Genomic DNA, 21,275 nt, shown 5'->3' with positions numbered 1-21,275 from the left:
GTACTCGGCGCTCTATGAATTCGGCTCGTGATTCAGCCAGTGCGTGAAGTAGGATTTCATGGTTTCTCTCTGATCTCTCACGAGCATCTTCTAGACGTATGGTGCGGAGGGTATGTATTCTCGTATCGGTGACATCTTCGGAATTCTGATGTAGGGCTGTCCTGCCTTGAATCTCATTTCGGCCACTCTGCGGACCAAGATTGGCAAGACTCTATCTGCTGAGCCCCCATTGCTCAAGTCGTAAAAGCTTCGGTCGCCATTAAATGGCATGGGCTGATCTTGTCCTTGGCTCCATGTTTCCAAGCATTCCACTCACTCAGGGGTCGGGCCATGAAAAGTCGGACGAGGGTTAGGAATTGGAACGAGAGCTGCCTGGGGTAGGTTCTCAACCTCTTGTTCAGAATTAGCATCGTCCGAAAGGTTTTCATCATGGTGATCATTCAAGGGGATAGGATGATCATTCTTTGGTTCTTCTCCAAACCAACCAGCTATGACTTCGTTCGGAAGATACTGGTTGTCGTGGGGATGGAGTCCAGCCATGTTATCTATGCGAGAATTTGGGGGTAAGAAAATAATTATTAGACGAACTATCTAGATAATTATTTAGAAAATCTTCATCAGTTACATTGCTATTTGTGAAGTGCATAACAGTTATATGTAATCTAAACAGGATAGACCTTCGAATAAGTGACTTTAACTTCGTATTCACACAGAATAGGGGTGAAGTAAAATTTCCACAGATTCTAAGTCTATAACATCCTAATTACATATAGCCTTAGTGTATCCACTTAGCAACTATCAACTTAGTAATGAAGATCCCGTTTTAGTTCTCAAGTATAAAGTACTTATAGTAACACCAAATACTCCTATAGTATTTTAATTTTAATGTTATGTTCTATTGTTCTCATTGTGGTAGGGTTGGTAAGATTTTAGCATTGTTGCAACCATACAATTAAACTTAGGCACATGCTAGTCAACCCTCGGATAATATAGGTGATCAGGCTATATCTTCCCAGTTTTGACCATATGTCTCTAAGCCCACCTGTGTTGCCCAACAATCGTAATTCTTTTGTACTGTCCTAGTGACACTGATTTTAGTATGAATGCAGGCACGTATACTTTATTAAATATTTTATTATTTAAAGTATAAACTCTTGGTCAGAGTATTTTTAATCCCTTATGTATTTATAGTTAGTATATCTTTTATGGGTTGATATACTTAATTCACTATAAACAATGCTCTGATACCAATCTGTCACACCCCAAAACCAAGAACGGCGGAAACGTTCTGGGGCGGAGGACATCATGTACAGTATCACAACAATGAAAAGTAGTAAACAAGCAACAACATCATCCATTGCATTAATAATATAATTATTATACAAGTGTGTTCTGTCAAATTTTGATAAACACTAAAGCATAAATCAAAAGGAAAGATGAGTCTTCAACGAACTCCATCTTCCCTAATCCTTGCATCGGTACCTGTCTATGATGACCTGAGGATACAAGTAATTTTGAAAGCGAGTATCAGCTTTAAAGCTGGTGAGATCATAAGTATTTTAGTGTCTTAATTTGTATGTCAGAATTTGTAAGTAAATGAATTGTAAGTATTGTAAATGTATATGAACTGTAAGTATGAAAATGTTTGTAAAACAACTGTAAATGTTTGAAAAACTCAAGAAATCCCTATGATTCCTACTATTATATAAGGGTGTCTTCTACCAAGACCTAACAGTTCTCAATGTAGTCTTCTACCAAGACTTAACTGTTCTAAATGTTCGTGTCATGTAAAAGTGTGTAATTTTCCCAAGTGTAAGTATTATTAACAAAAATATAGTTTTCACATTTATAGTTTAAGTGAAAAGATCACTAAATATGTGTACAGGGAAAATTAATGTAGTACTAAAACGTAGCGCAATAAGAACTACTGTTGTACTAATTACCTTAAACCGGATTTATATTAAGGCATCATGTGATTAATTGTACCATACTATTGACTGGTAACAACGATATAAGAATGGTCGTAATAAGGAATGACGTTTGGCACCCGCAGACCTGCAGGTCCCGCTGTAGCTAGCAGCAAGGTGTAGGATAGTCAATCCAGTATAGATCTATCTGCAAACTCACGCTCTCCCTTCAAGAGACTCTGGCTACAACTCGGGCCATGACATTTAAGGCATGATCCGATACACATCACAATAATTAACGTATTCATATATATGTAATGTAATGAACTGTTCTAGCTGTAATGTACGTGCTCTCTACCTAGCAAGTATAGTAATGTAATCGTTCTAGTATCGTTGTATATGTTCTCTTTCTAGTATAGTTGTATATGTTCTCCTCTAGTATAGTTGTATATGTTCTTCTCTAGTATAGTTGTATATGTACTCATAGTAATGAAATGTTCTAACTGTAATGTATGTGCTCTCTATCTAGCAAGTATAGACTCATGAATGAACTGACTCATTGTATGATATCGCGTTCTAGTAATAGTTCTAGTATCTTCCTAAACTACCCAAATGGTAGTTTACTAGTAATCTAACTAGTACGTATGGACATGGATGTATACCCTTGCTACCCAAGGGCATGGGATGAACTGGAAGGACCTTTTATGACTATATATGTCACATAATATATAACTAATATTTAAACGACTTTCGGACGAATACCCGATATCCCACCAGACCACATCTCAAGCGCGAAAAGGAAATAGGGTGGATATCCTTCCTAAGTCTTTTAAACATTTCTTATATAATTATACATATAGAGGCATGCAATTTATAATATAAAAGCATAAATAAGTTTTGTAAAACATTTGATCATAATTATTATCTTCAGAAAAAATCGACTTGATGTCAATCTATAAAACAGTTTGAAGGCATAGGTTTGATAAAACAGTTTAGGTATAAGGAAACATTTGTTTGAAACACAGTTGTAAATAAGTTTGAAATGTGATATACAGAGTAAAATGTACAGTGTAATAAAGAGTTTAAAACACATAAAATGTTTATAAAAATCATTTGAAGGAAACTGTTTGGTAAAACGGCTAATGTGTAGTAAATCATTTGAATGCTGCATATTAATCACATGTGATTGATATAATAACTAGCATAATTCTACTTATTAATCACATGTGATTGATATAATAACTAGCATAATTCTACTTGTATCCCCCCCCCCCCCCATAAAACATTTAAAAATAGTTTAAAACATTATTTAAGGGGTATGAACTCACCTGCAGTAAGCGACTGGAATTGAACGGACTGTTATCGTAAGGAAGGATCGGACAAGTGCTTGGTGTCAAGTGAAGACTTTAGACACACACAATGATCCTAATTACATATGAAGACATATGTATATAAATAATTAGTGATTAAAACACTAATTATACAAGTATAAACATTTTAATGCGAGGAAAACACTTTTGGTCAAGTGCTAGGAGGCTAATGGGTTGCAACAAAGGAGTGCAAGGCCTCTAATGGGAGTTTAAGGTCTAATGACCATATTTTTTGGAGTTTACGGCCCAGGGGAGTAAACTCCTGGCCGTAAACTCACCTTAGGGTCACTAAATGAAGCTTAGAATTACTACAACTCTAGTGGTGAATTGTTTCAAGGCTAAATCAAGTGTTTGGGCTTCCTATTAACTCCTTTAAAGAGTTTACGGCCCTGGGACCATATTCCCTTGGATTTTACGGCCGTAAACTCCCTTGGGAGGGTGTTTATGGTGTTTTCAAGTCTCTAACATTTCAAGGTTATGATCTATGTTGGGTTCTAGGCATAAGGAAGGAGTTAGGGTGTCATTTGACCCCTTTATAGGGGTTTACGGCCCAAGAACTTGTCTTGGCTGTAAACTCCTTAATACTTGTGATTCCTTATGTTTTCTAGGCTTTAAACACTTTAGGGTACATGTCTAAAATCAAGTCTAAGCCTTAGGTGCCTTAAAAGCACCATTTTGAGCATGCTTTTTGGAGTTTACGACCTAAGATACTCTTGGGCCGTGAACTCCCAAACTTGGGTGATTCTTGCTTGATTTCATGTCCCTAATACACTCCTATACAAGTCCAAGGCAGTAGTATATCACGGGGGGACAATCTAGGCTTGGTTTCGGGAGTTTACCGCCCAAGAACACCTTGGGGAGTAAACTCCTAAATCGAATGATTTAGCTATGTAATCTATGTTATAAACACATTTAAAGATTTCTAACACTACTAGAAAGAGTTACCCACAATTTGGGATAAAAACACGAAGATCTGTGAGAGAGAATTTTGGCTTTTCTCTAATTGGAAATGTAACTAATGAACTATTTGGTTCAGTTTTCTATATATAGTCCTGGGATTTTTGGCAGAAAATATTTTTATTCCCGGAATGAACTCTAATATCCTAGAGTATTGGAATAACAGTGTTGCACAAAACCCTAGTGCATCCACTCTCCTAATATCTCCTTAAGTGTAAATCCTGAAAACTGCCAAACTTATATTCGAAGTCTGAATTCTCACTGTAACTGTTCTACTTCTATTGGCTTGATATGGTTTGTTCAGATTGGAAATTTCGGGCTGTCACATTAAATGTTTGGGCCTAGCCTTTTGGGCCTCGTGGGCCACTGTGGGGTATAATTATGGGCCTGGGAATTCGGAATTAGAAGTATTGGTCCTTTGGGCCATATTGGGCCACTCGAGATTATTTCATTTTGGGCTAAGGACTTATTAGAATTATGAAATGGCCCATTTGAAAGGTTGGGCCTAATTTTGAAAATTGGGCCATTAGTGGGCCCTTAGGGGGGCTTTGATGGGCCATGGGTGCATTGGATTTAATAAGTTAGAATTGGTTCTTAGGAATGGTTTAAGTTATGCCAAGGGGGTAAAATGGTCATTTTACCCTAAGTAGTGTTATAGATTCTGATTGAGTGTTATTATGATTATGGTGGACGGGAGTCATCGGAGCACCTGTTAGAGATTACTTTTCGTGAGATTCGACACTCAGCTTTACGAGGTGAGTTACCTTCCAGTAGAAGTGGGTCTAAGGCTACAATGCCGACCCACTAGTAGAAGCTTGTAGTTAGATGATTGTATGTGTGATAATTGTCTGGTATGCCATTATCTGTTATTTCAATGTGTCAGTATTTTATAATTCTATATGGTAGTGGTAGGGTGAAATAGTCCCCGATATCCGGTTGAAATATACTAAAGGGGAGGCTAGCACCCAGATATGCTAAGCATATATCCGGTTGAAATAGACCGAAGGGGAGGCCGACACCCATATATGTCTGGCTATATATGTTATTGTATGGTATGTGGTATGATGGGGGAGCTCACTAAGTTGCGTGCTTATAGTTTTTAGTTTTGTTTTCAGGTACCTCTACATCGAAGGGGAAAGAGCTAGCATGGTAGCAGCACATCACACACACATATGGTTTCCACATTTTGAGATCCATGGGATTGTACTCTGACATTATTAGTATTTCACGACATGTTTTATGATATTTGACTTATGAGATTACGGGTTGATATGATATTAATGATGTTTTCAGTAAACAATTTTAAAGCTACTTAATTAAAAATGAAATTTTTGGTCATGATTTTTGGGGAGTTACAAATGCATCCTTTGGAGTGGGAATAAGTCTCCAGACCTTGTTTCGTTTGAATTCATTGAGCTCCTCCTACATTGCTTGTACCCAGTCAGAGTGATCAAGAGCAATTTGAACATTTTTAGGTTCAATTTTGGAGATAAACAAATTGAACATGCAAAATTCCACCTTAGAGAATAGTGCAGTTCACTTCGCCTTTTGTTGAGCTCTCGTAAGAACAATTGAAGACGAATCTCCTATGACTTGAGTTTTCGGATGACCTTTGGTTCATTTAGTCAATGGAGGGTAATTCGGATCATATGTTGGATCCAATTCTGCATTCACTTCTTCAAACTCTGATTGTACATCTGAATCATCATTCATATTTCCATTCTCCCCCTCGAATGATGTATGAATATCATCTTATGAATTCGGATTCTCCCCCTGGAAAGGTGGATCTAAGCTAACTTCATGAGTTTCGTTCTCCCCTGAACAGATATATCAGATAAGGAGGTTGAAGTAGAACCCTCACCCTGTAATGTAACATTCGCATTTGTAGGTTGAACTGGAACTTCAGGATCTTTCGTAGTGGAGTGTTCTTGTTCCATTTCTTTCGTAGCATCATCAATGATTTTCGTCAATTTGTCTTCCTTGTTGTCTACTTCTTTTGGACTCTGAGAAGATAGCCTTTTCTGGCTCATCGAATAAGTTCAGGAACTCCTCGTAAAGATTGGAGAGTGGGATGGTTGCGGGATTCAGTTTAGGAAAGATCTCTTGTGTAGGACTATCATTCTTCTAAAACTTCTTCATGTAATTATCATCGAACGTAACATAGTAGGTTTCTTCAATCCTTTTGGACCTTTTGTTAAGAACCCTATATGCTTTAGAAATTAGAGAATACCCCAGGAAAATACCTTCATCAACCTTCACATCGAATTTGTTCCTTTTTTCTTTTGAGTTAAAAATAAAGCACCTGGAACCAAAAATATGGAAAAACTTGACATTAGGTTTTTGATTATTTATAATTTTGTTTGGGGTGACGGAGAAATTTTATTGAGGATGGATCGGTTTTGGGTAAAGCAAGCAGTTCCAATCGCATCCGCCCAGAAGTAAAGTGGAAGATTTGTGAATGACAACATGGTCCTCACAGCTTTGCACAATGAGCGATTTCGTCTTTCAACTACCCCATTTTATTGAGGAGTATAAGGAGCTGAAAATTTGTGAGTTATTCCTTTCACAGCCAGGAATTCTTCAAACACTTGGTTTTTGAATTCCAGATCGTTGTCACTACGAACGTTACGAACCAGCTTTCACAGTTGAAGCTCTATCTGCTTTATGAAGTCCTTGAGGTTAGGAGTGGCTTCTGATTTCTGTTTAAGAAAATAAACCCAAGTGAATCTAGAAAAATCATCTACAATTATGAGAATATATCTATTACCACCAATGCTTTCAATTGCAGTAGGACCACAAATGACTTTCGTGTTTACAATCGTTGGATGACTCTTCCTGCTTTGTTTCCCCATTTTGCAGGCTGCACATAGATATTCTTTGTCAAATTTCAGGAGTGGTAAACCTCGCACATGATCACCAAGAACGATCTTGTTGATATCTTTAAAATTGAGATGCGAGAGTATCATGTTCCATAGCCAACTATCATCAGTAGAAGCTTTCGCAAGTAAGCAAATTGTTGGCTTCCCTTTGATAGGATTCAGATTCAGCGGATACATTTCTCCTTTGCTTTTTTGTGACATCCCCCTTTTTACGGCCAGAAAAGACCGATTTTGTTTATGCTTTATAAAAATCAGAGTACTTCTTTTAATAAAAATGTTGCAGAATTTGTTCCCAGAAAAAACACGATAAATACGTTATTAAAACATTTTCGAAGTAACGTATTTTATTCATTTTAAAACGTTTGGGATTTCATCGTTAATACATAAACATAAGCATAAACAGAACTTACATTTATTTACACTAGTGATCTACATCTCTTTAAATCTCTCAGTGTAATGTGACTTCATATCAACACCTGTGATATAAATAAACTGAGTGGGTCAGGTTGGGAAACCTGGTGAGTACATAGGGTTTTCAACCCACAATAATATAATTATTAGGTTTAAACAATCAAGCAATTAAACCCCATTACCCATCCCCATTATATTCTCTATTCTTAAGGATCTACCCTAAGAATCAGTTTATTCCTTGTTCATTCGTTCCTAAGGATCATCCAAAGGAATCGGCACGAAGTCCATCGTTGCCATGGTTTACACAATGGGCACTAAGTCTGCATAGTCGCCAGGGTTTAGGCACCAAGTCTGCATGGTCACCAAGGTTTAGAGTACACCAGGTGAACACATCGTTCACAACACCTACAGGTTGCAAGCCTGCTAGTGTTCCACTAGACTGTCTAGAATAGTCTGTGGTTGTCATCCATACTCTGCTGAATGACAGGGACATCGTTTAGGAAAAAGGCTTCTCACATCGTACACCTCTCACCCATACCTCATGGTTTATATCACCTCTCAACTCCTTGTCCAACTCATATTTCATCTATTATATCTACCCATGTTTTATCCCAACATTTTCGTAGATATAAAATGCATATATAGTTTAAATCATTTAAAACATGTATAAAATCTTTCACCACGTATAGACAGCAAGTAAACAGACAATATGCACACATAGCACAAAGTAAATACTTCATATCTATGTGTAAGTTGAAGGGGACCATGCACTCACTTGAAAGGTGGTGACTGAGTACTCGAACAGCGCTTCAATACTCTCAAAACAATTTTTCCTTCGATAAAACCTAGTATCAACACCACTAGGGTTTAGTCTAACGATAACCGCGACAAATTAATAGTCTGACTATTATTATTATTATTATATAAGCGTTAAATAACACTCAATATAACTCATAATAATAACCCAAATAATTATTTTAAGGACCTAATAACATTACTATAATTATTTGGAAGCTATATTAAAAATTGCGTAAGCATAGCTCACTTACAGCGAATTTTATCGAAAACCGGAACTTTATTTGGAGCAGCGTTTCGAAACCGAAAGACCCTTTTTCTCGGGACTTCGGGAGCCTCGGGGCTTCCTTCGGGTGCTAGGGAGGTTCCCTAGGGTTTAGAATTGTTTAGGACACTTAGAGAGAGAAAGAAGTTAGAGAGAGAGTGAAGAAAGGTGTGAAAAATGCGGAACCCTCGCCCCCTTTTTATACCCTGTGAGGCCTCGGACTACGATGGGCGTAATCCTTGGCTACACGGGACGTAACTTCGAATAGGGTCCAGCTGCATCCAGTTGTCTCGCACTTCGGAAGAGGATAAGGACCGAGGGTACGCTGGGCGTACCGAACTCCGACGCGAGGCGTAAGGCGAAGCAAGGCGACGTGGCGTGATCCGAAGGGCGCTCTGTGATCGGCGATGGACGGCTGCGATGAGGCCACGTCATCTATCTCGCATCAGATTTCGCAATTTGCATACTCAACTTTAAAAATTCGTAACTTTCGCGTACGAGCTCCGTTTTCGACGTTCTTTATATCCACGCGAAGGTTGGAATGTACTCTACAACTTTCGTTTAGACTACGTCGACTAATTTTGACTTGATTTTAAATTTTATATTATTAACAGGCCGGGACAGGATTGGCCCGTTAAATCCTCATAACTTCTTCATCCGACGTCCGTTTTTGCACATCTTTTTCTCGTTACGCTACTCTTAACAAGATCTTCGATTCTTGTTTAGGTCGTGTCGGCTAAAAATCACTCGATCTAATATTCGAATTTCGGGCTGTACACCGCTAATCCGAAACTTCAAAAAATCATAACTTCTTCATACGAAGTCAGATTTGGGCGTTTTTTTATTGATGTTCTTAGTTTAACGTATTCTACAACTTTCTTTTATATCGCTAAGGCTAAAACTCGCTCTATCGTAAATTCACTATTTACGCTTCCCGATGACGTGTCGGTTTCGTCGCGAAACTTCGACGGGTCATAACTTCCTTGTTATAACTCGGATTTCGGCATTCTTTATATGTACAAAAACCTTGTGACATATACTACAACTTGGTTTAAATTATTTATTCTAAATAATCTTTTGTCGAAAAGTCGTTTTCGACCCTTATTGCCTCTAAATTGACTAGTCCGGATCTGCAGGCGTTACAGTTTTGATTTCACAAGCACAATTTTAGACTTCTTTTCGATTATCTCCGATCCTTCGTCGTCAAATGAAACTTCCAATCATGTCCTCACCACCAACTATGAAACACTAGGTTGTGTTGTAGTCCTTCCACGTAGGTGACCTTGCGAATTGAAAACTCTCAATTGGTTATCACCCCGTAACCTTTGATTTCACCAAGTGAATTGTTTCCATATTTCACTCTGCCGTCACCCTTTAGTGCTCTGAACTCTCACAGTTCCTCCTTCCTACCTGTCATGTGATGCGAGCAGCCACTGTCGATGTACCATTCAGATTCAAACTGCTCGTCACGTATTACCTGCGAAAGTTAAGCAGATTTAGGAACCCAAAGTTGTTTGGGCCCTCATGATTTTTCCACATGAAAAGAAATAGTAGGATCAACCAAATAATTTAATTTTATTAAGGCTGTTTTATCTTTCTTTGTGATTTGAAAAACAGTAATCCTATTGTCTTTTGAGTTCGTATCCTTGGAGGATAGATTCTTTTGTTTATTTTGGATTTGTTGTTTAACAATCTTTTTCTAAACTATCTTAGGCTTAGCTTCAGATATTTTTAGAGGAACTTTAGGCTCCGAAACTATCTTACCTTTGCCTTTGACATCTCGTGAAGTCTTGGCTAAATGCGAAACATTCATATTAGGAGAGAAGTAAGAGTTGGATTTCTGCACAGGTTTCACATGATTTAGAAATGATGGTTTTTGCAAAAACTTTTTTATTCGAGACCTATGGAGCATGATTTTGTTGAAAATTCTTAGGTTTCGCAGGTGAAGAGACTTCGCATTTGGATTGGATTTTTCTCTATGAACGAAGTTGGAATTCTTAAACTGCCATAACTGCTTCCTTTCCTTGAGATTCTTGTTGTATCTAGCATTCCTTTGGCGTTTTTGAGCTATGAACTGCTTAGAGTATTTGTGAATGCTAGCCCTAGGTTTTGGCTTTCTGGTAGGGGTTTTGGTCCAAATTGACGATGTGTTACTTGGAACGTTCTTAGTCCTACTTGGACTACCCTTTTCGTAGCTTGAGTTGACTTTGTTTAGGGGTTATGCTACGTATCGGCTCTTCATTTTCCATGAGGTCATTTCTGATAGACCTTTGGTTTCGTCTGCATTGTCGATTGGAGCAGACCAGAAGAACCCATCATAGCCATTTGTGTTATCATCTTCGACCATGGACGTTAATTCAACTGTTTGATTTTTGTTCAGTCCTTTAGTTGTAAAAACTTGGCTAGGAACAATTTGAACTTTGGGGAAAACAATTGCTTTTGCTTTTAAAACTGTAGATCAGAAACATGTGCGAACTTAATTGAATTTTCAGAGATTAGGACTTTCGCAGGTAGAGGCTCATTTTTAACAAACTCAGAGTAGTCAAACTCATCCTCCACAAAGATTTCAATCATATCACTTTCATCGTCAAATTCAGAAACATTTTCAATATTAAGTTTATTTTCTGAATCTAACTTGGTGCTTAACGAGTCAAAGTTCTGTACAGTTTCAGATTTAATTTGCTCTTTGTCTTTTTCTTCTAAAAGTTGTTTAAGCATGTTTTTGTGATCTTTGGACTTTATGAAAGATTCAATTTTGTCCAGTCCAACTCTGTATACATCTGAGGTTTCGTCTGATGAGACGATGGATTCACACCTGTAACACTCAACATTGATTTTGTCCTCTTTCAACTCAAGAAAGGGCAAAATCATCTTGTGAATTTTCTTTCCAATATCACAGTTTAGATGTAACTGAGTAATATTAAAATAAAGTCTTTTGGCAATCAAACATAAAATGTTATGTTGTTTTAAAAGACCTAAATTTTCTCTCTGCAAATAAATAGACTCATCCCTAAACTTAGACAAATCTGACTCCAACTTTTCAATCCACATGCGTCTTTCTTCACTTTTTGGCGAAACCATGCCGAGTTGATCGGTTAAGTTAGAACTTGTTAAGCGAGTCCGTTTTAAACTATCAATGAAATTTGAAAATTTGTATTTTAATTCGTTCAATTCAGTTTCATATCTGGACACATGTATATTAAAAGATTCGAGAATGGAGTTTACCTTGTTAATCACCTACTCGCATTCGCTTATCTGCTCAGCAACTGGTTTAGCAACGAAACAATTATCGACGTCGCGTCCACCATTAGTTGCATAGCCTCTCATCTTTGACACTTCACTTGTAAGCATCAACCACCTTCCATTGAACTGCGAAACTTCATCCTTCGTTACGAAGCTCCTTCCATGAGTAGGTCTGTGAACCTCTTCATCTTCAGAGTCAGTCGACCAGACTTCGACTCTCCCAAACTCATCTTCAACTTCGTTTTCCTGCATAATCAAAGCAGACATGGTGTTATCAACATTCTTATTCTTTTTTATCTCCTTCAACTTTTGGATATAATAAGCTTCATCATCCTCTCCTTCCTTCTTCTCGTTCAATCTTCTCAACATGCACTCCGTAGCCAGATGGTTTTTGCCATGACAATAATTACAATCATAGTCAGAGTCCCCCACAAGCTTTTTATCCTTCTTCGCTTCTTCTTCCAGTTACGGTTCTTGTTGGGACCAAAGTTCTTCTTTGCAAACTTCTTTGGATTAGACACCAGAAACTATCTTCCCTTCTTTCGTCACTTCATCTTCATGTGACCTCAGTACTCCAACTAGCTTTACCAACGTGTAGTTCTTGAACTGCTCATGCGCTTTTACAGTAGGAACTACAGCCTTCTATTCAGATCTCAACCCATTCATGAACGTGACTTTTTGCTCGATTAGTTCACATCCAATCTTGTGCTTCATCATGCTACTGAGAAGATGATTATAGCGATTGAAAGTTTAATCCAAACTCTCTTCAGGATTTTATACAAACACTCCAAACTCTAAAAAGCAGTAGAGTCTGAGTGGAATGCTCAAGATCAGCATCAGTTGAGTATAATTCTTTAAGCCTTTCCCAAATGGTTTTTGTTGTGTCATATGAACTAACCAAACGAAAAGTGTCTGGTGGTAAGGCAAACCTTGATTCTCATTGCTTTGACGTTGCTTATCAGCCTGTCCTTCTCATCTCGTGATACGTCTTTAACATTAAGAAGAAGCTTGTTATAATCGACTTGAGTTTTGATTTCTCTTCTTGTTCCTGTATGAGTAAACGTCACAGTAATGGCTTCCCATATCAAATAGCCATTGTCTTCAAGCCCAAGTGTGTAGTCTTCAAAATGCAACACCCACACTTCATAATCATTGGGAAAAAGAATGGGACTCCTGGTTGTAGATCCAATGTTGCTTGAAAGATTTATTGAGTTAATGTAAGAATCTCCTGTCATGTTTAGAAATCGATAAAACATGTAGGAATCAGATGTGTAAACTAAATGGTTTTTATGTAATATCAAGATCAAAGATCAACGTCGATAACAATGATGATGGCTGAACCATATCCTATAATAATGGAAACCCTAAAAACTCTTTTCAACAGAAGAAATGCATATAGATTACACAGTCTCCTGCTCTGATACCAATTGATGAGTTGAAAACTCTAAAGATTGATTAGATTCAAACAGATAATAACAATCAAACACGAATATGAATCAAGAATGTGTCGAATGATTATAAATCACAGCCTCAGAAGAACTCGATAAAGAATTGCTACTGTAGAGGTGTGTAGGGTTTACAATGACATGATTAACTGATACATGATGCATGCATGCACTTTAAATAGTAAAACCCTAATCATTAATCATGGGTGGACAGACCCAACCTGGATACACAAAACACTAAGTAAAAGGCCCAAAAGATGCAACACTAAATACCCAACACCTAGCAAAGCCAACTTTTTAATTCCACCCATTTCTTTTACTTATGACGCTTCGTATAGTTATGTTTGTTCTTAGGAACAGGTTACAACTCCTCACTGGCTTGTTTGTCGTCTTGTTCATTTCTTTCGGGAGTCGGGTCGTCACTAGAACTTTTAGATTCTATGTGTTGAGCATCTCGGAACTGGAAAGCCTCGGGAGGAGGAGATTGAAATTGGGTTTCTATAACCCTTTGAGAAGACTACATAAATGAATTATAACCCGAATTTTCTCTGAGACTAAATAGGTTGTAAGATTGTTGCACCAGGTAATAATATTGTGGATAGTTTTGGTATTGTTGATACTTTAGGAATTGAAATCCTGGAAAAGAAAATTAAATATTATGACTTGAACTGCCTTGCATGGATTTACGTCTTTGGCTAGAAGTTACTTGTTTAGTTGTATCTCGAGAATCCGTTGAATTGAGTAAGAGAATGAATTGCAATGACTAGCTACTTTGGATATATGTATACAAAGTTATGTAGAAAGAAAAAGTCACAGGTTGCATGAAAGCCCTTTTGTTTTTTCTTTGAAAATTAATTATAACGCAGACAAAATTTATCACGGGTTCTAAAGTCGTTGGCATGAATTATTCCACAGTCTGCTCCTGGCGGTACCATCGGTATCGTGGTGGTACCGCCCCAAAAAAAAAATTCAACCCGCACCTCGACTCAAAGCACTGTAAGACATTGAAAGAAAAATCTCAAGTACTAATAATTGAATAGTTAAAGTACAGGGGTTAAAATGGAACTTGCTTGTTCCAATAACAAAAACCTCCTTTTCGGTATGATTTGATCTCGTTTTCAAGAACATTCGTAAATTTCAGAATCTTTGCTCTGTCCTTTCATCTCTTCTTCTTTGTCCTCTGCCTTTGATCCACAATAAAACCCCTCAAAGATCCCACTCTTATACAAACGCTCCTTTCTTTCTCTCTTTTTTAAGAGGCCCAAATCAGGTACTGTTGCGATTCCCCTCTCATAACAAATCTAATCATTCTTTTGATCTAAGAAGTTTACACTTTGATCACTTGAATTAAATGATTTATATCATTTCTAGTTACCTTAATTTGACGGTTTGATTGTTCGTTTCACGCTTATTAACCATTGTCATTCCGACTGACGGATCAACTGGAGTAACTCTGGTTGTTTGATATCTGTTACTTCTGCCTTCGCTCGTTAGATTATTTAACTGATTTAGATCTCGTTATTGTTTCAATCTGCATGTACTTGTTTGGAAATTATGGATATTGTTTGATTTCGTTGTTTTTTGTTAATTAGGGTTTGATGCAAAAGCTTGTATGGTTTTCATTTCTTTTCTCAAACGTAATTACATATGTTATATAAGGGCTGCTAAATTAGGGTTGGCTGGGGGATAGTTTAGATGTGGACATATGGTTCTTTAAATACTTTCCTATAACAGAAGAACACTTGTTTATAAGGTAAAACAAAAATGCGATATGTGATCATGAAAAGTGTGTAGGATCATATTCATACCCTTTAATGCGCAGTGGTTTTTCATGATCAGCTATTATGCCAACAATTTATCTTTCAAAGACTTTAATTTTGCTTTGAATGTTACCAGTGTTACTATTGTTACAGATGGCAACACAGGCAGCAAATCCTGCTGCAGTTCTTCCAAGTGCTCAAGTTGTTGGCAATGCATTCGTGGAGCAATACTACCATATTCTTCACCAATCTCCTGAATTGGTTCATAAGTTTTATCAAGATTCAAGCATCTTAAGCAGACCTGATAGGAATGGCTTGATGAGTTCTGTAACAACAATGCAAGTAAGTTCCTTTTTTTGTTCTCTATTCATAACCTCTTTAAAAGACTCAAACTTTAAGCCGTGTTTTGATCTGAGTCACGTATAGATAGATATACATGTTTATGTACTTTATCACATGATGATGATGCGTTTTTATACTCTTGTGTGTAATTCACTTAAACCAGGCAATTGATGAGAAGATACAATCCCTTGATTACAAGAACTTTAAAGCAGAGATTAAAACTGCAGATGCACAAGATTCGTATCAGTCAGGGGTGATTGTTCTAGTGACCGGATGCCTAACTGGGAAAGACAACATCAAGAGAAAATTTGCACAAACATTCTTTCTTGCTCCACAAGAAAAAGGCTATTTTGTTCAAAATGATGTCTTTAGGTATGTTGAGGAAAGTGCATCATCAGATACAACTTCTACACCTGTTGAGGATATTGTCGACACTGCTCCTGTGGATCTTGCAATACCCAATGCAGGTTTGTTCCATGTAAATAAGTAACTTTAACATTCTTTGATTTCTTTATTGTAGCATTTTACTTTCATTTCTTCCTACTACAACATTGTACTTTAAAAAATATACCAAATTACAGAATCTAATATTCTTATGCTTTCAGATTCAACTCATGTCTCAGATAATCCAACATTAGATCCTACTACAAATTCAGCTTCTAATGATCTCAATAATGGACCTGAAGTTTGTGACCCTGAAGATAATGAAGGGTCAGAATCAGGTCTTGAGGATGAACACGAACCTGCTTCTGTTCAGACAAGTCTGAATGAAACAAGTCATCTTCAGAAAACAGATTCATCTTCAGCCCAAGAGGAGAAGAAATCATACGCCTCAATTGTGGGTTACAATTTTTTTATTCAATCATCTACTCTTTACTTTTTGCCCTTGGTTTATTTAATTAAACGAAATGGATAATATATACAGGTGAGAGTAAACAAGGTTAGTGGAGCAGCAGTTCAGACAAGTGGCTTGAGGTGGGCCCCTGCTGCCAACACTGATCAACACAAACCTAGGCCAGCTAAGCCTTCACCAGAACCAGAAACAACATCACTCCCTGTTGTTGTTAATGCTCCTGAAAGCAGCAAAGTTTATGATGATGGTAATCAACTTCTTTACTTTTTTTTTGCTAAATACAATAAATAACAATGTACTTTCATTTTTTTTTAAAGTACAATGATGTAATAGGAAAAAGGATATTGCTATTTTGTTGTGTTTAATTCTTTTACATGTACTAATTATTAGTTTTGTGGGGTAGTTGAAGGTCACTCGATATATGTTCGCAATTTGCCAATGAATGCATCAGTTGCACAACTTGAGGAGGAATTCAAAAAATTTGGATCCATCAAAAGTAATGGCATCCAAGTTAGAAGTAATAAGGTTTGATTATTTATATTCTCTTCTCATGTGTTTGATCAATTTGCTATATATAATTTTGGAAACGTGTATTTTGTTTCCAGCAACAGGGATTTTGTTTTGGGTTTGTGGAATTCGAGTCATTGGATTCCATGCATAGTGCGATAAAGGTATAAGTAATTAAGTATAACCTTGTTATTTTCATTCTAATTCAAAAAAATAGCAAATCTACTTTCATTGCTATAATTGGGTGGATTTTTCAAAGTAGAATGTTGTAATCTTTTTCAGGCACCTTCTATCGCAATTGGCAATCGTCAAGTGGTGGTTGAAGAAAAGAGAACCACAACACGAGGTAAACTACAAGTTGTTTCGTAATCTTTTTTTTTTCTTTTTAAATATTGAATCCAATGGCCATATTAATCCATATGAAATTGATTTTTTTTTCTGTCAGTTGGTGGTGGAAGAGGGCGGTACCAGGGCGGTGGTGGTGGTGGTGGTGGAAGAGGGGGTGGCGGTTTCAGGGGTCGTGGTGGTTACTTTGGCGGACGAAGCTTTGGTAGGAATGAGTTTAGATACCAGGGTGAGTTTACCAACCGTCCAAAGGGCCCCACGGGACGTAACTCAGAGGTGTATCAGCGAGTTGACCAGAACGGTGGTGGTGGTGGTGGAGGTGGTGGTGGTGGTGGTAGATATGCTCATCATCAACCAAATAAATACACTGAATCAGCACAGTAGTTGCAAGTGATGAAGCTTCAAATCAAAATTTTGACCATGAATTTAGTAGTACCATTTTCTTTAGTTTTGGTGCACGTGTTCTGTATATCATTGGTGTTTGATCGGAATTTTTACGAAACACCTTTTTGCAAGAAAAAAGAAAAAGAAAATACCGATTTTTGCAGGTTTATGCTAAGAGCATTTTTCTAACCAACACCATTTTGGTATTTATTCATTTCTTTTATATTTGTTTGGCATTTGTGTTTTTATTTTATTTAACTAAATAATGATATAATTATCACATAATACAATTAATGAAATTATTTGGATAATTTATTTAGGCTATAATTGTTAGATAATGCAATTAATAAAAAAGAAAATTGCAAATTTAGTCAAATACACTAATTACTTTGTGAAATATAGTAAAAAAACACAAATTACAAAATTAGCCCTTAAAATCACAGATGGATTATATCTGTGTTTTAGGCACTTATACGTTTGCAAATGAAACGGTCCATCCATAATTTTGTTATTTCCATCTATGATTTTGTAGATTTTTGTACAAAAATGTTTTTTTTTTCACTATCTTTTTTAGAGAAACAATCTCTCTCTCTCTCTTAGAAAGAGCCATTATGGATGATTTTTTCAAACCCTATCAATTTCGTAGTAAAAAATGATAATTTTTTGAAAAAGTTTATATACAATAAGGTTGTTTGGTAGTCGAACCCTATCAACTTCATAGTATAAAAAAAATAAAAAAATCGCAGGTGAATAGAAGAGGAAATCGCAGATAGACATTGTCCATCTGTGATTTTAAGCTGGAAAACGGGATATATATACAACAGGAAAAAAAAAAAAAAAAAATCTGTGAACGTACAAGTGGCTAAAGCGCGATTGTGCTTTAGTCATTTGTAGATGGTATGATGAAATCGCAGGATTATATCCATCTGCGATTTTAACGGCTAAAAATATAATTTTCGTTTTATTAGCTATTTTCCATAAAGTAATTATTGTATTTGCCTAAATTTGTAATTTTCATATAATAAAATTATCAAAATTAAGATGTCAATTAATTTGTTTAAAGAAACGCGGGGAGGGTCCTTACGGGAGATATTCGAATCCATATCTTTATTAATTTATTATACAAAAAGATTATTACATTTTAGCTAACAATCTGAAAGTATCCAAAAGGTATACAAACAAAAAGACAAGAAGATTTTAAACACACAATTTCAATCTTACTTTTGCAAATTCGAAACAAAATTTGAGGCAGCAAAAGCGGCGGAGCCACCAGCAACAGAAACAAGAGCAACCACCACCTGCAGCACGATTTCCCAGGGGTAATCCTCCGGTACCAAATACACAAAAAAGGGACCCAAAACCAATAGGAAGAGGCTTAAGCTGAAGAGAGCCGATGGAGTCGACGGGTCTGTCGCGGCTGAAAGGACTCCGAGCTCTTCCGCCTTGGAGAGCAGCCCTGATTTTTCTATTGACGATAATGAAAAACCAAACTTTTCTGCTGCTGAAAGCAAACCGGCCTTTTCAGCTTTTGTTAAAAGTCTGAGTTTTTCGACATTTGTTAAGAGCTTGATGCTTGATTTAGTTGTTGATCTTGAGCTCTTCATTGTTGCAGCCTGTGATTTATAGCAAATGTAAATAAAAGGTACTTTTTCCTGGGTTTTTAGTGGTTAACTAATTTTAGCACTAGTTGTATGATTGATATAAGAACTCTTAAGAATCTTTAGGTCGAATTATCAATCAGTAAGTGTTCAAAATCTTACTATTGTATTCAAGAAATACTAAGATGAAAGCGAAATTCATAGAGGCATCCACAAAAATGGTACTTCTAAGGTTTCGAGATACATTGATATGAATTAGAATTGACCACAAAGACACTAACCTTCTTATATCCAACAGCAAATGCAAAAGGCTTCTGGGTAGCCATTGATGGAACCAAAAGTGCCATCTTTCTCCCTGTTCTTGTTTGATTATTGTTAGATCTTATTTTTGTGCTTTTTAGCACACCCTTTGATTTGAATTGACTCAATTGAGTGATACAGAAAGAAACTACAAGGCTCTTGGATTGAGGGTGGGTGTTGTTGGGGTTGTCCACGTGTCATCCTATTATTTGCTGTTTGGAAAGTCGGTACTCTTGTCGCGTTATCCATGGATATCTTTATCTCTGAATAAGTATATTGCAATCCTCGTAACCAAACACAACACACAACTTATGTGGTGTTTGGTGTTCGATAATTAGGTAATCAGAAAAGTTATTCATTAAATATCATCTATTTTCTGTAGGTGTTTGGTTTAACTTTTAAAATGACTTTTAATTTTTTCTTTTAGAAAAAGTCAAAAAGATATTTGAGAAGATCAAAATGACTTTTCCAATAGAGTAAATTTGGTATTTTTGAAAAGTCACTAAATCATGACTTTTCCAACTTTTCAACAGTGTTAAACATTAAAATTACTTTTATATTTCCATCTACCTCCAATAAATATGTAAACATGTCATTTTTAGTCATTTTGCATGTAAAAATTAAACCAAACACTTTAACTTTTGATTTTTTTCCCTTCAAAAGTTAATCCAAACACATTTTAAAAAACAACTTTTGTAAAAAGTCCTTTTACAAAAAGGACTTTTGCCCCACAAAAGTTAAGCCAAACACCCTCTTAATAAAATGACTATGCGTTCAACGAAATTTACTTCGAAAATCACAGGTGTAAGACAAAGGTCTACACATTCAATTATTCGATCTTGTCAAACAAGTCATTGCGACTGTAACCTATATTTTTGCGATTGTGGATTATCAACCGACAACATGTTGGTGTTGCAAATAAGTAATCAATAATCATTATTTTTAAGTACATTTAACAATCATAAGTTCATATATATTTAAAAAGGTGTTGCTAATAAGACACTCTTCAGACCATAGTCACATAGATCGCCATATGACTCACGATCCCCGTTCCGGACGACCCGTTCCCAAACGGGGTGTGTTTGCGTTCCAGTTGGTGGCCGATTCGTTGTCCGATACGCGTACCCTGTGATCCCGTTTAATCTTCAATTTGGTCAAGGAACCATGAAATCGGCGATCCGGATTGCAAAGAAACGTGATTAGGATCGCCAATTTTGGACGTGGGGTCGCCAATTTTGGTTTGAGCGTAAACTTGCTTATATGTGAAAAAACGTTTGACGCTACGATAAAGTTATCGATCTCATCGATTCTTGGTATGTTTCTTTGATTCCTACATCCAATTCTTCTAGTAAATCTCGATTCCAATAATTATTTAAGATGCTTCTTATCCCACATCACTACTCACCAGTTTACCCACTCTCTCTATTGCTCAGTTCTTCTTCTGTTACGCTTCTTCATCACAGACCCTTTCCAATATACTCTTTCTTTATTGATTTGCTTAGTGTGAAAATGGTATTTTGCAAATCTTTTAACCGCACAGAAGATAGTGAAACACAACCACCACCTGAAGCTTTTGTTGATCTTGAGAATGAAGACCAAAGAGCATCAGATATAGGTACATCAGGAAGCAAGAAAACGAATGATAAGGATACTAGCAGGCCTCTATTGGAAGAAGTCACTTTTACTGGTTCTGGAACTGGTAAAAATGCAGGGGGGGCAAAAATATGGATTTGCAACCACTACAAAAGTCCAATACACAAGCTCCTATACCAGAATTCACACACATTTCTTTGGGGCTCAACCTGGGAGGACCGTAGAAATAAGAAGATGTCCAGTTATGATTAAGGACCAGGAGAAGCTACAAAGACTTTTGAGCAAGGTTAAAGAAGCCGAGAGCGGAGGTGTTTCAAAATC

At 36.7% G+C, this 21,275-nt stretch overlaps 2 protein-coding genes across 3 annotated transcripts; one reads left to right on the top strand and one right to left on the bottom strand.

Moving 5' to 3' along the window:
- The first annotated feature begins 14,378 nt into the window (after nt 1-14,378).
- Nucleotides 14,379-17,699, top strand: LOC145052463 (Nuclear transport factor 2 (NTF2) family protein with RNA binding (RRM-RBD-RNP motifs) domain-containing protein). Of its 2 annotated transcripts, none has more exons than XM_079000290.1 (9): nt 14,379-14,542; nt 15,186-15,374; nt 15,538-15,841; nt 15,980-16,212; nt 16,300-16,474; nt 16,631-16,752; nt 16,833-16,898; nt 17,017-17,080; nt 17,180-17,699. In XM_079000290.1, exons 2-9 carry the CDS (start codon nt 15,186-15,188, stop codon nt 17,461-17,463), a joined length of 1,437 nt encoding a protein of 478 aa, XP_078856416.1. In that variant the 5' UTR covers nt 14,379-14,542; the 3' UTR covers nt 17,464-17,699. The 2 variants fall into 2 exon arrangements, with proteins under 2 accessions (XP_078856416.1, XP_078856417.1); XM_079000291.1 differs by having other exon boundaries at nt 15,169-15,374.
- An 854-nt stretch (nt 17,700-18,553) lies between these two features.
- LOC145052462 (wiskott-aldrich syndrome family protein, putative (DUF1118)) lies at nt 18,554-19,500 on the bottom strand. The gene is made up of 2 exons (XM_079000289.1): nt 19,343-19,500; nt 18,554-19,076 (listed from the first exon to the last, which is right to left on the bottom strand). Exons 1-2 carry the CDS (start codon nt 19,406-19,408, stop codon nt 18,681-18,683), a joined length of 462 nt encoding a protein of 153 aa, XP_078856415.1. The 5' UTR covers nt 19,409-19,500; the 3' UTR covers nt 18,554-18,680.
- Between the last annotated feature and the right edge of the window lie 1,775 nt (nt 19,501-21,275).

The sequence above is a fragment of the Lactuca serriola genome, chromosome 5 (assembly GCF_051521515.1).
Source record: "Lactuca serriola cultivar US96UC23 chromosome 5, Lser_US96UC23_V15, whole genome shotgun sequence".
Classification (NCBI taxonomy): domain Eukaryota; kingdom Viridiplantae; phylum Streptophyta; class Magnoliopsida; order Asterales; family Asteraceae; genus Lactuca; species Lactuca serriola.
Note: the sequence above shows the minus strand (reverse complement) of the source record. Positions and strands in the feature narration are given on the sequence as shown.

Excerpts from the sequence above, each read along its gene's own strand:
- LOC145052463 (XM_079000290.1), top strand. The coding sequence starts at position 15,186 with ATGGCAACACAGGCAGCAAATCCTGCTGCAGTTCTTCCAAGTGCTCAA. Across the intron at positions 16,475-16,630 it reads CAGCAAAGTTTATGATGATG|TTGAAGGTCACTCGATATAT; the intron begins GTAATCAACTTC and ends TTTGTGGGGTAG. Across the intron at positions 17,081-17,179 it reads AAAGAGAACCACAACACGAG|TTGGTGGTGGAAGAGGGCGG; the intron begins GTAAACTACAAG and ends TTTTTCTGTCAG.
- LOC145052462 (XM_079000289.1), bottom strand. The coding sequence starts at position 19,408 with ATGGCACTTTTGGTTCCATCAATGGCTACCCAGAAGCCTTTTGCATTT. Across the intron at positions 19,077-19,342 it reads TTGCTGTTGGATATAAGAAG|GCTGCAACAATGAAGAGCTC; the intron begins GTTAGTGTCTTT and ends TATAAATCACAG.